General features: G+C 31.6%; 2 protein-coding genes across 3 annotated transcripts in view; one reads left to right on the top strand and one right to left on the bottom strand.

The window, feature by feature from the left end:
• LOC142343250 (uncharacterized) overlaps window positions 1-16923 on the top strand; it is a 71381-nt gene that overhangs the window by 865 nt on the left and 53593 nt on the right. The window lies entirely within an intron of this gene.
• The window catches only part of LOC142343249 (uncharacterized), a 45544-nt gene that overhangs the window by 16500 nt on the left and 12121 nt on the right, over window positions 1-16923 (bottom strand). For both annotated transcript variants that reach the window (XM_075395027.1, XM_075395026.1), the window contains exons 3-4: window positions 14908-15270; window positions 13961-14099 (exon numbers count right to left, since the gene is read on the bottom strand). In XM_075395027.1, coding sequence (XP_075251142.1) covers window positions 13961-14099; window positions 14908-15270 — 502 coding nt within the window. The remainder of the gene's footprint in view (window positions 1-13960; window positions 14100-14907; window positions 15271-16923) is intronic.

The raw sequence follows: 16923 nt of genomic DNA, 5'->3' as shown, positions 1-16923 counted from the left end.
AAACATCAAAAGGGTAAACCTAATAACAATAGTCCTACTAAAAATATCTCTGTAAATATAAAAGAAGATCTACAATCATGGCTAAATGATGATAATATAATTACTGAAGCCGCATTCCCAGATAACTTAAGATGTATAATATCTGGTCCTAGTGAATGTGGTAAGACATTCTTATTAAAAAAAAACTCATTCTAGCTAGTATATATTTTGATAAGCTATACATCATTGGACCTACTGGTGATCAATACAATGAATTAGAAAGAATAAACGATAAAGCAATTATAGAATTTAAGAGATAAAAAGATATAAAAGATTTACCATCTCCTGATAAACTACCCAAAGATTTAAAGAAACTAATGATATTTGATGATGTTAGAGCCAAAGAACCAGTTATTAATGAATACTTTTGTAGAGGTAGACATAATAATTGCAATATGATATATCTTAATCAAAACCTGTTCTCTCTGTATAGGCAGAGTGTTAGAGAGAACTGTAATCTATTTATTTTATTTGAACAGAGAGGTAAAGTCCTAGCATCGATATATCAAGAATTCTTTAATAATATTGAACTTAGTTATAATTATTTAAATAATATATGTAATAAGGTATGGAAAGAGCCTTATAAATATATTGTCATTGATATAACTAAAAATAAAAATATTAATGGTAAACTAAGAATTAATTGGGATCGGAGAGTTTTGTAGTTATTTATGTTTAATTATAATTTATAACTATACTAATCTGTGAAAATGGTGTAAGGGATTCTACATGTTTTCTAAATCTTTCTTTAGTATTTTTATGGAGATATACATAACCTACAATAGAATTGTTTAAATTTACACTTAGAGAAATGTTTATATACTTTACACTTTCTACATGTTAGATATTGATCGGGATTATTAAAATGTTCTAGTAAATGACCATGTTTATCTCTATATGTTATAACTCAATTACATACAAAACATTGATATGGTTTACCCTGACACCAACTACAACTTTGAGCCCCGGACTTATTTTTACATTCATCACATTTAAAACTAAACATTTTTTTAAGGAAAAAATACTTCAAATAAGTTATGATTACAATAAAACAAGGCTTTGCCTAGCTGTTACACTAGATGGGGCTGCGCCCAGCTGAATATGTCAGATCAACAAAGTTGCTAGTTACACTAGATGCAAAGTAAAACTTAATACATCGCCATTAAAGTCTATAGGTCTTCCATGCTCATCTTTAATATGAAACTCTATATATTCTATTCTATCTTTAGTTACATTTTGATATAAGATATTAGTTGGTATAATATTTATCAAGTAACCCGGTGGTTCTGTTAGAGTAAAAGTATATAGTATGTCTGTGTTATTACCATTATCATATTACAATGATATACAACACCAGATATCATATTACAATGAATGTTAATAGTACTAAAACCCATAATATCAACAATCTTTTGAGATCAATATTTACCTTGTTTACAAACTGCTTTTCTAAATCCTAGTAATGAGGCTATTGAGTTTTCTACATCAAAAGTAATTGCACCTTGTTTTATTTCCATTAAACATTTCATTGTATTCTTATCGGGTTCTATTATAACATTACCATTAGTTTCTTCTTTTATTAATTCTGCTATTTCAGTTAATTCATATGCACCTGGTAAAATTGCTTTGCTATGGGGCTTCACCCATCCGTGAAGCGGCTCCACCGATGATTCAACATCACTATATAAGAATTGATTATTCCCTCTATTCACATTAAATACCGAATTATAAACTGATAATCTAATTAAACCTAATTTTGTTGTATTAAGTATAGGTTCATTAAAGTTGAACTTTTCTGTTGGCTTTATCATTTTAAAGTTAAGTGTATGCTCTTCTTTTTAGTTTAAGTTAGCGTTTCATGTATCTTTTGTAGTTCATATAGAATTAAGTTGTCTGTCATTTTTTATCTTTAAAAATGGATTTTCATTTGGATACAACTTATGGTTATAATAATGATATACATAAAAGTAAGATTATAAAATATAAACCTAATAATCTAGCAACAATGAATACGGTTAATACTAACATTAATATCATACTCAATAGAGAAGAGAGTCATTTAAATTTGCGTGATTCATATCTAGAGATAGAATTTGTTGTATCAGATGATGCTGGTGGTGTATTTGCTAATGATGCTAATATTAGATTAGTTAATTATGGTATGATGGCATTTTTTAGTTCAGTTAAACTTGAAACTAGTGGTGGTAGGACTATTGAATATATAGATCATTGCCATCCTAATCTATTGATGTATAAGTTATTAACTAGTACTGTTGATGAATATGAGAGTGGTTTTGTTAGAAATCAAGGTAATAGAGATAGTCAACTTAAAGGTGATCATTTTGTTGCAGAAAGAGGTCATATGTATATGGTGGTTAAGATGAGAGATCTATTTGGTTTCGTAAATGATTTAGAAAAGATTATATATGGTTTAGGATTCAAACTAATATTAAAAAGAAATAATAATGATAGAGCTCTATATAGAATTAATGCTAATCCTGGTGCTGTTGCTAATGATGCCAATATAGAAATTAGAGATATATCATGGTGTGTACCTAGTATTGATCCTGGTAATAATAATAGAATTATTGTGCAAAAGGGTTTAATTAAAAAGAATAATGTAGACTTTAGTTATTATGAAAGAAAAACATTTAATAAGAATGTACCCAATGCTACTAACTTCTTGTTTGATCTAGGTATGGAAAGTGGTATGGAAAGACCACAATATATAATAGTTGGTTTTGAAAATAATAATTTTAATGAACAAACTCATGATGCAAGCACATTTGATATAATGAAAGTTACTGAATGTTATTGTAAGATTGGTAGTGAGTTCTATCCCGAGGATAGAATGAATATTAATTACGGTACCAATAATTATAATGAGGCGTTTAAAGAGATTGTTACCTCTAAGAGATTATAATGGGCTACCACATAATATAAAACCATATATAAATCATAGAACATTCAAAAGTAGTTATAGAATATATGTATTCGATACTAGATATCAGAGTGATCATATAGGTCCACAACCAATACAACTTAATTTTAAATTTAGTGCAGCAGTTATGTCATGCATTAGTATTAACTGGAAAAGTTATTAGTGTTAATAGTGATGGTAATAAGATGGTTGATATTATATCATAGACATAGTCTTAGTTATAATTAAGTCATAGTTACAATAAATGATATATTTATGGACTTAACCAATGACTAAACAATGACTAAATCAATGATAATCAAACTATTTCCTACTAGTCTTAACAAAACCCTTAGCATAAATAATATCTAATTTATTTTTATTCTCTAGAGCTAAGCCTCTAGCTTCAAGTTTAGTTTGGGGTTTGGGTTAGGCTTTAGGTTTAACCCTGGGCTTAGGCTTAGGCTTAATAACAACAAAGGGATTATACTTTTTAACTTTCATTATTTTTTATATATAGAAATGAGTCTTTTAAACAAGTTCAAAACTAATTCATATTGTGTTGGTGGCAGACATTATAGTGGTACTAATAATATAAGTGGAGCTATTACTTCAAAAGGTACTAAAATGTTAAGAGGATCCTGCACTAAATGTAGAAGGAATGAATCAATGACAGTATCTGATGCAACAATAGAAGCTGAGGGATTGAAAGATTTCTTTAAAACTGTTGGTAAAGCTACGGTTAACTTTGGAAAGAGAGTTGCTAATAATCCAGTAAGAGCATTAGAAATAGCAAGTAAAATAGGAAGTGCAGCTGCAAGTAGAAACCCTTGAGCTGCTCTATCAGCTACACCCCACTTAATTAAACTTGCAACTACTGGTGAAGGTATAAAGGTGGTACAGAAAGGTAGAGGGTTATATTTAGGTACAAAGAAGATATAATTGTTTGACTATGATTATATTATGTTTATGATTATGATTATATTATATTTATGATTATGATTATGATTATATTTATATTATGTTTATGATTATCGATAAATATTAATACTAATATTATTACTAAACATACTATTATTACTAAACACTATTAACTTTAGTTTAAAAAAATACTCAGCTTGTTTTTCTTGTTCTTCTTATATTCTTCATATACCTTGACTAATTCATTATATTCATCATTATCTATTTTATTATCTTTCATTGATTTAGTATATAGTTTATTAAACTTGTCACTAAACTGTTTACTTAAAATATACATTTGTGAATACTTTATAATTTTATTTCTTATTTTAGTATTAATTGTTTTTGATAATGAACCACAAACAGTTGCTGTAGCAAAAGCTGTAGGTATAGAATAAGGTAATCCTATACCTGTTAATGCCACTGATGTTGTTGTTGCCGTTGTTGCTATTGATGATAATACTATTTCTGTTATCTCAGCTATGTTAATATAATTTTTATATCTACTTAACTTCTTATTATAGTTAGTAGTTTCAGTTTTATAATAATTTCTAATATCTTTTATAATGTTAATATTATTATTAAATTTATTATTAGCTGAGATCTTTTCATTTAAGTATTGTTCATTAACGGTTGACAAGTTGGGATATAGTAATCTCTCACTCGGTGCTATTGGATGACTCAATTTCAGCAGTAAAATAACTCTCAATATCTTTCATTATATCACCTTTTTTAAACTCATAATCATTCTCTAGTCTTTCTTGATCATTTTTGTCCAGTAGCCTACCTTCTAATAATATGGCCATTATATATTTTATAACTATCTTCATCATTAAAATATGGTTTTCTCTTAAACACGTCTCTTGACTGCATCATTTAGTATATTTACCCAATTACCATCACCATTGATGAACATTGGTTTATTAATATGTAAAAATGTTCTATTGAATCTCTCTATAAAAACAGCCTTTAAATCGCTATAAGTAGAATATAGTTTTGTATCGTATTCTTTAAGTAAAGATTTAAATGTTTTATTATAAAACTCACTACCTCTATCTACCCATAACTTTTCTGGTTTTCGACTTTCAGAGCCACCCTGTGGATTTTCACTTAAAACTATTTTAAAACCAATAATTATAGATAAACCAGATTTATTCTTTAATGGAATAGTCCATGCATATTTTGTGAATATATCTATAACAGTTAATATAAACTTATAATTATTATTGTATTTACTGAGAGATGACTTATCAATTAAATCAGCTGACCATGTTTCATCTTTATATAATTGTATTATTCTTTCTCTTCTAAACTTTGTTATTTGAGGACTGAATACTTCTTTAGCTAATAGTTGTTGTTGTTTTTCTATCATTATTCATTTACCATAGTTAAAAACAAAATTATCTAGTTGCTCTTGATTAATAATATTCATATATAATAGTTGCTTAGATACATCTAGCATTTCATCATATAATCCATCATGACCAGCTTTTGTTTCTAGTATTAATAATTCTAATCTTTCTATTAAACTATTTGGATTTGCGAACAGACTCCGTCTGTGGTTATCCAACGAACTTTGTTCGTGGCAAGCCAAGCAGTTTCCCTGATCGGGAGTGCTAATTAATCCCCTACCATATACATCATCTTTTACTCCTATTATACGTTTTATTGCTCTATATCTAGCACTTTTCTTATCCCCTTTTCCTAAATCATATCCAATATCAAATAAAAACCTTTTAATTTTGTTTTCATCTTCCTCGATTTCACCATATTTTATATTTGGGTTAGTAAGAAAGTTTATAAACACATCTGAAAATTCATATATATTATCCTTTACCTTAAATGCATTTTCTTGTAAATTAGTTTAACACCATTCATTTCAAATTCAGCGTTATCTGAATTTCCGAACTTTAACTTTAATTGAGGGTTAGATTGAACTGACATTAAATTAATAATTTGAGCTGTGTCTTTATCTACTAAAAGTCCTGGTTTATCTCGAGCTTCCTCTACAGCTTTGCCATTGGACTTCATTAAAGCTTCGTTAAACTAGAGGCCAGCTTGCTGGATCATCTTAGTTTGTTTATCTAACTCTTGATTTTGCCAATCTATTGCCCTTAATGTTGGTTCACTTAATGCTAGATTGTGTTCACTGTTCGTATTTAAAGTTTTAGTTAAAGGATCAAATAACTCTTCTATTTCACTATAATATTCTTGTTGTTCTAATTTATCTCCTAATCTATTCTTTGCTTTGTTTTTCTAGATAGTTTAATTCTATAAGTTCATCTAGCTCAGTCATTTTTTTATATAAAAATATTATACTAAGTATGAATTAGATCTATAATTATGATTAAAATAACTAATTATAATAACTCATTATATAATATAATAGCTGCTTCTATTAATTTTCTATTGCTATCTATAGTCAATTCTTTAATATCATTAATCATGGAACCTGCTTGGCTTGCCACAGACGAAGTCAGTTCGCAGATCAGTTTATCTACACCCTTATCCTTATCCTTATCCTTATATAGTTTCTTAATCCTATTTAACAAATTTAACAAATCCCTTCTAAATAAATATAGTTCCTTATCATGTGGATAACTTTTTATATTGTTTACAAAAAACCTTTTATCATCAAATATATTTAAACTAATCTTACTTGTTTTTGTTGTCATGCTATCCCCAACTTTTTGTATTCTGCTTTCATCTACTGTTCTCTGTGTATTATTCATTAATGCATCATAATAATCTATGTGCCTAGCATTATTATGCTTCTTTATTCCTTTTTCTTTAGTGTTTTTAGGATAATTTTTGAAGCTATATGTTTTGGGGGACAATGCTATAAATTGCTCAATAATCCTACTCCCCAGCTCGTGCTTAAACTTGCCGAAGACTTTATTATTAGTTTTTATAGGTATGTCTAGATTACTTAAGTCCATATGCTCATCACTAACTTTACCTTCACTATAACTTAATACGAAAATGTCCGTATCCATATAGTGAAGTGTTAGATCTTTGAGGGATGGTTGTAGAATATTATAGAATACATCAAACATATGTAATTTGCTAAGTTCGAGTATTGTTACTCCTACATATACAGGTGAGCTATATTCTATTTTTTCTTTATATTCTATTCGGCTATAATCTCTATATCTAGTTATGTTCTTAAATGTTGGTTTACTTACACTTTTCATTATCTTTTCTTCATCATGCAAGAACTTGCTTTGAAAGAAAGTGTAGAGGATTCATGCACATTCTTCCATATAGGGAGTTATTCATTAATTTCCTTAAATACTTTTTTGCTTCAGTTTTAGCTGTTGCTCTTTTATTTGTATTGTTTTGTATATAATCTCTACATATATAATCTTGTTTAAATTTAATTACTCTATGTGCTTTTGTTACTTTTACTCCCATCTTAACATAGAACTTTAACATCCTATAATGAACCATAAATTCTGTTTTGTTGTTTTGGTCTAAGATTAATTTCTCTGATCTTGCCTTGCCTCCATCTCTTTCTCTGTAACCTAAATCATTATCATTTATCTTTCTCTTATTAGGCATTAGTGCTAACTGTTATGTTCTCTCTTTACATTCATTAGTATAATCAATATCACAAACTATATAGTAACCATGATCACTATCATCTGGAGTATTCAATATTGCATCTAGAGTAGTAGTAGTAAAAGGTAATTTTTGCATCATTGCATAACCATATAGGTTGTTTGCGTCTATGTACCATATGGACCTTCGGTCATGCTCTGCCATCTGCGAAGCAGGTTCCCTGATGGACTTACCATCACTGTTATCCGTGAAGCGGCTTTGCCAATTAACATATCTATCAGCCATTATTCCACATATACCACCTCTCTTTGCTCCAACAGAATCATCTAGCATTTGTTTATCTTGCAATGTATCTAATGTAACACCGCTTGACATTAACCAACAATCAAAACTATAACCCGGGAGACTAACGTAATGTAGTGGATTGAGTTTGAATTCTTTCATACTTAATATAACGTATTCATTCATGCAATAGTCTAATATTTCGACATCATTCTGTAAATACTCTATAGTTAGATCTTTGCCAGTTTTATGACTGTTTTCATTATTAAAGATATCTACTTCTTCTTGTGTTGTTAATTTATTATGTAGTGAGGATTTGAAGTCTTCTATTTTTAGATTACCTATAGCTTCATCATAGGTAGCTTTGCTACCACTGGCAGCTTCCCTGTCATACTTATACAAACCAAAGTATTCATATGGATATAATGTTTTAGTTTTACATCCGTATATCTTTCCCATTTGATCTAGAGGCATAGCTAAGAAGTTATAACTATCTAAGAATTTGAGACAACCAATGCTAAACATCTTAGACTTACCAGCAGCTAGTGGTATGTTATCTACTTTTCTTTTATCATTATTCTGTTTGAAGAGTTCACAGTATAGTAGGTTGAAGTCAAAGCCAGAGCCATTGTGGAATATTACAGGAATGAAGTTTTGTTGTTTAAACCTCATATTACATATTTTACATGCTGGTCCTCTATATTTACCAGTTTCATGACAATGATCTCTTACTTTATTAATACATGTTTTGCTGCAGATATGACAAGTTTTATTAGTTTCATGATATAATTTATCTTCTGTGAATATTATCTTTCCATTATGTTTGAAATTATTGTCCGTTTCTATTTCTGATAGACCTCTAGCAAATCTTTTGATAAAGCCTATACCGAAGTAGCGCTTGAAGTTACCTTGCCAGGTGTAACCCACAGCTATTGGAATAGGTTCAGCTATTACATAATTATGGGTCTCCGACCAAGCTTCGCCGCAACCAAACTATTAGTTGACTTGAGACTTCAACAATGCAACATTCTATCGGCAGTTATAATATTTTTTATATTCTGACGTTTGTGTTCATTTATAAAAGTAATATGTTTTTTCTTAGGCGAAACAATCTCTGGTTTGAATGAGTTGTTGCATTCGTGTTTATCATATTTAATTTGTTAAACCAATAGGTACACCTATCGCAATAATAATATTTGATGTTATTTTTATTTGGGCGATCTAAAAAGGTTTCTAGATTTTTTATTAGGGCACAGTGTTCTATTTGACCATTACTCCAAACTAGTATTCTTACATCTTTTCTATCTTTATTAAAAGCATCCACTGGTTTAAACAATTCTACTTTACCTCCACCACAGGGGGTGTATAACCAAATATTAATATTATACAATTTCTGTATTCTTATTATATAAGCAAAATCATCTTCATGTTGTTGTCTTGGTTCAATTAGATTATTTACATATTTACTTTCACGTGTTGCATGGTGCATGGCACGATGTAGCCAAGCAGTAATAGTTAGTTGTAAGCAGTTGTATTTGGAATTGCGTATATTTAATATTGATTTAGTGTTTTTGAGATCGCAAGTTAAATCTATATAACTACCAATAGATGCTTTAGTTGGTTCAATGTTTAACTGAATACTTCTTATTCCGAGAAACTCAAAGTCATAGCCATAACCTTCATATATTCTTTTCGAAATCTAGCCATCCGTGAAACGGCTTCGCCGATTGTTTGAAGTCACCGTAATCATATATAGCCTTATTAATAATATAGTCGGTGTTGAAAAATATTTTTGTAATTTTAACTTCTTCTTTGGTTCTCTTCTTGTACTCACACTCGGCCCTGATCTTATAATTAAAACTCTTAACTTTTCTATACTGGTAACAGTTTTTAATTTCTTCTAAAGAATAATTAGTTGCTTCGTCTATGTCTTCAATGTAATTCCCACCTTTATCTGTAATATAAAACTCTCTCATGTTCTGAATGGAGTTTATATCGAAGTCTTCTTTGTTTTCTAGATACTTACGATTATGACTATATGAGTGAGTAGTTAGAGCTATTTTATTCCTAAATTCTTCATGACATTCTTTACATATAAACCTAATTTTAGAGTAGATATTGTTTTCAGTTTCAGTTTTAATAATATCCCTAGTTTTAATAATATAATCATCTTCATCCGAATTATACACCCTCTCCGAGATTTCTTCCTCTTCAGACTCAAACATTTTCTCCAATAGTTCCTTATGTTTGAGATCGTATGATTGATGCCTGTATAAACCCTTCTTTGTTTCAAAGGATAAAATACAGACGTCGCAGAAGTTTATGACACTAGTATTAGTTGATTGAGACATGTACTTATTTAGGGAAATAATCAAAAAATAATTTTTCGAGAAATGGAAATGAAATGCAATAAGTGTATAAATAAACCTTGGAAAGAATGTTGTAATAATTGTAAAGAATTAGAATATTCTTGTTATGCATGAAAAAATATGTTTAAAGTGAAAGATCATATAGAACATTTGGGATATCATTATTCTGATCCTGATCAATATCTAACATGTAGTATGTGTAATGTTTATAAACATATATCTTTATATAGATTTAGAAATAGGAAATGTAGACTATGTATTTATCTTCATAGATATAGATACGGTCATAATAGAAATCAACTCAGAGAGCATGTTTATAAGTATAATATTCAAGAAGCTAATTCTTCTTCTTTTAATTTATCTGTCATGTAGTTTTTGGGTTTTATTGATATATCTGTGAACGAGCTCTGCTCTTGGTAAACCAAGCAGACCAAGCAGGTTGCTATGCCACGCACGGAGACCGTTCCCTGATATTTTAGATTTAGACCTTTTTTTTCTTAATTGATATTGCTTGATTTTGTATTATTATTTTCTAGAATTAAGCCATTTCTTAATTCAATGTTAGACTTAGAGTGAATATGTAGTAGTAAATAAAAACAAGGATCTTAATACTATATAAATAGTAGCAAAAATTTATAAAAGAGTTAAGCAGGTTTTTTTGTTCAAGTTTATTTTCGCAAGTTGGTTTTACGCGCTTGTTACACGGTCTCATTAGTTTTATACTAGTATCTGGGATACGTCCACTGAAGTCAGTGGGGATAGAACCCAAACTATCCGTCTGATAACGGTTAATTACCATCTTAACTCGACACTAGTGGTTTGCACCAAGTGAGACAAGAAATGATTTAAAATATAAAAGAAGTGAATATAGAGAGAATGTATAGTAGTGGATAAAACAAGGAAATCAACAAGTAGTAAAATTTGGCCCTATTCGACATGCGCGATTAGCGTTTGGAGAACAGGCCAAATTTTGCTGGTGGTTGATTTCCTTGTTTTATCCACTACTGTCGATTATTGAATGAAAAATATATTGCACGTTTTTTTAATAAAAACTAATTATTTTAGGAACTGGTTGATTCCGGCCTAGGTGAACATCTACTTCGAGTCCGTTCCTGGGTCTTCAATCTATCTTTTTAAAAATTTGTTCTACCTTTTGATCACGTTTTCCGTTATACATAATTCACACCTTCTGCATTTGATTTGTCACTTCCCTCACTGTTTCAACTGAGAAATATCTCGAATTCTCAGCAAATTTACTCGAATATCTTTACGGTCAAACAGCGGACAAAAGAAAAGGCTAAACCAAAAATGCCCTGGAACAAGACTTAATTTTCAAAGACTACGTTAAGCTCCCAAAGTTCCTCAGAGTATACTGATAACTGGTATTGATATAAGATCATTGTTCTCCACATTAAAATGTGAATTCGCCATAATTATCTAATCAAATGAACCATTAGAAATTAGAACACTTTTGCAGCCAACGTCGGCCATCTTTTGTTTTTACTGAAATAATTTATCAGAGCTGACGAAACGAGTTCTGCGGTTTAATTCTGATGGCAGTAAAGGAATTCTAAATCACGGGACGTCACCTGGATTTATAAAAATCTTGGAAATTAAAGAAAACTGGAAAAAGAAAAGTTGGTCATTAGCAATGATTTGTTGGTAATACGAACAATACTCTTTTAAAGTCCTTTTGAAACTCAATATAAAAGCTGAAAAATTATTACAGGTCTTCAGAATAATTTTTGCGAAGTACAGCCTTCGCATTTTTTTAAGTATTATGGAATTCCTTCTTTCCCTTTCCCTTTCCCGTTCCTCGGTTTTCTGTTTTTACCGATTCGGTTGTTTTCTCTATCAGTTGGTAGATTATTGAGTAAAATATATTTTTGTTCCATTGGCAATAATTGTATCGGAGTCAAAAATTGATCAACTTTTTCAGGTGGTTAATAAGTTTTAGTTAACAAATTTGGCTTTTCCCATGTAAATTTTGTTAATTGTATCCTGTTTATGGTTTTTATTTGTTTGTGTATAAATTTTACTCCGTTACTGCTTCAAAATGATTAGTGCAACCAAGTAGGAGGTTAAATTTCTCAGTGAGTCGTTCGCTTGCGCCTGAGTGTATATATATACTTCGAGTCAGTTCCAGAGTCTTCCAGCTATAATTTTTTTCGTTTACATTGCCTCCTTTGTAATCATTTATACACAAACAAATAAAAACCATAAACAGGATCCAACGGAAGTAAAGTCTGCAAAGTAACGCCTTCACGATATGTCAGTGTCGAATTTTTAAATCGTGCACCTTTGTGAGCAAAATTTGGGCATGAATGCTTGCATGAATCATTCTACAAAAAGCAGATTTGCTGTCAGCGTGACGTCATAGGTCGAAACAAATCTTCACGACGAAAAAAAAAATTGGCCAACAATATATCGCTTTCGCAACTATTAATGACATAGATTTTTTACTATAAATCACTTGCGGCGCACCAATTATTTTATGCAAAAAATATGCAGGAAAGACTTTAGAAGTCAAATTTTATACACCAATACGAAACGTCAAACTGCATTGTCCTTTATGGACAGAGATGCAACAATTATGAAATGAGTTGATTGTAAAATGTCCGAGAAACAATTCCGGTATCGTACTTAATTGCGCGAGTTTTTCAATAATAAAACTCGGCATCGTCAAAGACAAAGACCACTGTAAATGTTGCAGGTAGTTTTAGAAAATAATTCTGCGTAATGAAAACTTTCCGAGCTTCAAGAGTCTGAATTTGGAAATGATCAATTCTGAACACAATTTATCTTTCGGATGCAGCAATAATTCACTTAGTGGCTCATATACAACATTTGTCTAAACAAAAAACAGTTGCAAGCACCTTCACTAAGGATATTAAGGATGTTTGAATTTTTCAGCCCTACTAAGCTGGTTATAACTGAGCTAACTCATTTGACGAACAACATCTGCTTTAAAAGAGCACCAAAAATGAAGCATGAGCACCAATTTGCAACTTTTTCGATCTGTGACTTAATTACGATCGACGCTGAATGAATTGCCAAAAACATACAAGAGCTATCTTAAAATATCGAGCAAAACAACATTGCAATCATAACGCTACTAAACATCTCTTGAAACAAGAGCAATAAGAGTATGCATCACAGAGGAAAAGCAAGAAAACATCCGCAGTGATTAATACAAGACTGACATTTATGTTACTGGTCTTAATAAGCAATTAAGACTAGCTTTGCAACAGAAATGCAAGGAAGAACAACTAACGATGGTTGACAATTCAGGTGAACGGAGGATCTCGTCAAAACCCTCTGTTCAATGTTTGGCAAAAAAACTCTAAGGTGCTCTTCAATTAATTTTAGTTTGTCGCCTGATGATCAACTGTTTAACGATTAAATTTCCTTTTTACCAGTCTAACACGAGCAATTCATATGAAGGTGCACAATATACGCATACGAAAACTTGTCATACAATTTTTTCGCGTGAGGCTACTCAATAGCGTTCCAGTCTCAGGAAATAGTTCTACCAAAGCTCAAGATGATAGATATTTTTTAATGCTTACAGCACAATACAATTGTATGCAGAGAACTATGTCTACCATCAGAGCTTTGAATGAAAATGAATAGCTAACGTATTGCTATTTTCGCCAGCAAAAAATATGACAAATTTTCAAACTGAAAGCCTTTTTGTCCGCATGCCGTTTTTGTGTTCCAAATGAACTGTTAAAATGCTTACAGCAATGATAATAGTTCAATAACCGCATAACAGCAAAACTAAAATATTAAATTTGAGATCGATCCACGATTGGGTTGGGTTGCTTACGGGCAGTTTGGGTGCAATTGGATGTAGGAGGTACTCAGTGGGCACAATGCACTCCTTCACACTGTAGAAGTAGACCAGGTGCTCCAGGGACTGGAACCTCTTCCCACCAATGAACACCTGGCCACACGACTGCAGAATCCTGAAAATCAACAGCAACACTTTATGAACTAATTAAACAAATGTTCTAATGGGATTTGGATCTAGGTAAAACATTAGAGCCAGCAACCCCACCAATAGATTTTAATTTTGCGCTTATTTGTTGAAATTTGAGCAATTGTAAAGTATTATACCAATTTTAAACTTTTTTTAATGTATTATTGACTAACATCTATTGTTTATTAGGATGAAGCGATTAGTATAATTGCTTTGTTGCCATTTCCCACTCGGTAAGGCCATTTTTACATGTACTCAGATACGTTTTGAGGAATTGAAGAGGTAATATGGACCAAATGGTCCAATTTATTTGGTAGGAGCGCTGGCTCGTAATGAATTGTACAGGGCGATAATGGTGTGTTGAAAAAAGTTCAGAATAGGGCACACATTACACGCAGACTGTATCTCTTTTGAGCTTTGTCCCCATCAATCAAATTTAAACCATCTCCGAAATGTTTACCAAATTCGTCTAGAAAAACCCATAACTTCAGGGCAAATTACTGGACTAATTTTGGCCAGCTATTGAACCCGATTCATAAAGATCATACAGGAATCTTTTTGTAAAAGACGGTTCTACTTCTTTTCACCCCGATTCATTTAACTCCGCATATTTTAACACATCATTTAGCCCCTCTATCATTTCAGCCCGTCAATTAGCAGTCGACACCGTGATTCGGCAACCCCCCTCCCCCCAACTCACCTCATTACTCAGCCCCCATACCCTCCTGCGTTGTGAGTCTGCCTTAAGATTTTGGGATCTATTTTATTTTGCAATAGAGAATATCCCAACTCACTTGAAGTGGCAAAATTCGTCTGATTGACTTTTGTATGAGAGCACGTAAGAATTGCTATCTGCTGACGCGGACGAGGAGGAGGGACAGGCGGCTGAAGCAGCACCAGCACCACTTAGCCCGCCCCCACCCTCCGAATCCCCGTTGACGTGTAGAGATCTCTGGTGGTTGTGAGAGCTGTGAGGTGCACCTTCGGAGGGTGGTACTGAGGGTGGGACGGAACGACTTGGAGATGACTGGACATTTGTGTGAGTTGAGAGTGGAGGTTGTTGTTGGTTGGGATTGTGACTTTCCCTGATGAGGAATGAGCCTCTGGATTCAAGCAACTTCTCAGAAGATGCACGAGCCATCTTTCTGTGCAGCCATCTGAACAATAATTGATGTATTTAATGCTCCGATCGTATTATTAAATCTTTTCCCATTCATCGATGTAAACTTTTTACGACTATAACAAAATTAGAGGTCAATGAATATGAAGCAAATCACAGTCTCATTTGACATAAAATACATGGATATTTCATATTTCTTGGCTGCTAGTTTTCATAGATGAAAGCAGCAGAAATGGTTCCCGCTATCTGTTCAATGAAACCTTCTCATACTGCTTTCTTGAAAAAAATGTTGTCTATAACGTAATTTTAAACTGATTTATCTTATACGACACAATAGTTTATTCCCTTTCTGGACGCTTTTTAATAATAGCCGTCTATTGACATATTTTGTTGGTTTTTGTTTTCGCAAAACTTTTGTTTCGTTATTTTCTTCGACTCGACTTGCCAGCACTTTTTAAAAAAACGTTAGTGATGTTTCCCAGGGCATCAAGTCTCTAAACTAGGCTAAAGTAAACTAAACTTTTAAACTTTCAAATGATTGAATCAGGTTCGAATCTTTAGCTTTGAGCAGCAAGTTATAAAAGTGATTAAATTTTGACTAAAAACAAAGCTTTATGCTCAATTTATTTGTCAAATTATACACAGCAAATTTTTCGCTGAAGTTTATAAAAAATATTGCTCCTTGCTATACAGGATACGTCTGACTTTCTTACTTCAGATCTATAATACTGTGGCACAAAACAAGAGTGTGATCAACTTCAAAAGGCTGCAAGAAATTTTTTCACAAAATAAGGATCGTTCAGCGACTTGTTGACACTATTTATGCTCGTAAACGTGTCAACATTTGTTTACATCGGCCATAAGCCAGGCGAAAACATTGGAGTTTTTGTTGCGCTTTATGTTTATGAATTCTGAAATTATTTGTTTTTAAAAGAAGACAATGTATTTTTGAGCTTTGCCAATCTTATTTCTGTTAATTTAGAGTTTAGTTTCTCTATAGACAAGTCACGTCCACGATTTAGTTGATTATAGGTTGATATAATAAGTTGATCAGTGTTATTGTAATTATCAAACAATATAATGTTTTATCGTATTGAAAATCCGCTGGAAACACGATGCTATTCCACAGAAAAATTCTGCTACCTTTTTACTAGTATCACATGAAATATTTATCAAACAGTATTGTAGATTAGAACGCCAAATTCAAGCATCATTCACTCAAAAAAATAAGTTATCAAGGTCGGTTAAACGTTTTACGTTGAAACTCGTTGCAATCTAAACAACTACAACCCCACACATCGGTGACCCCCACACATCGGTGACCTGGAGTTCGGTGAGATCGTGTTTTTGGATGAAAATATGTTGAAAACTGATATTAACAACTTTTTTGCGTCTCTGATCAAAATTTCAGCTACCTTGAGACCTGATTGCTTATATAGTTAATGAAGTATTTTTGGAATCTATTCTGTTTCGGCCCCCAGCTAAGTGAGCATGAATCGTTTATGACCTCCAGGCGCACGTGGTATTTTCTTACATAGAAACGTGCTGTATTACAAATTATAATTTGTAACTGGGGGTCATAAAAAACACTGGGGGCCACAAAGATCCTATTTTTGTTATTTGTATATTTGCTGAATTCAGTCTTAGTCTAGACACAAAATAAATATTCAACTTTTTCATGCTCTTTATT

This window comes from Convolutriloba macropyga, chromosome 7 (genome assembly GCF_964194025.1).
Source record: "Convolutriloba macropyga chromosome 7, txConMacr16.3, whole genome shotgun sequence".
NCBI classification, from domain to species: domain Eukaryota; kingdom Metazoa; phylum Xenacoelomorpha; order Acoela; family Convolutidae; genus Convolutriloba; species Convolutriloba macropyga.
This window is presented reverse-complemented; position numbering and strand designations above follow the sequence as displayed.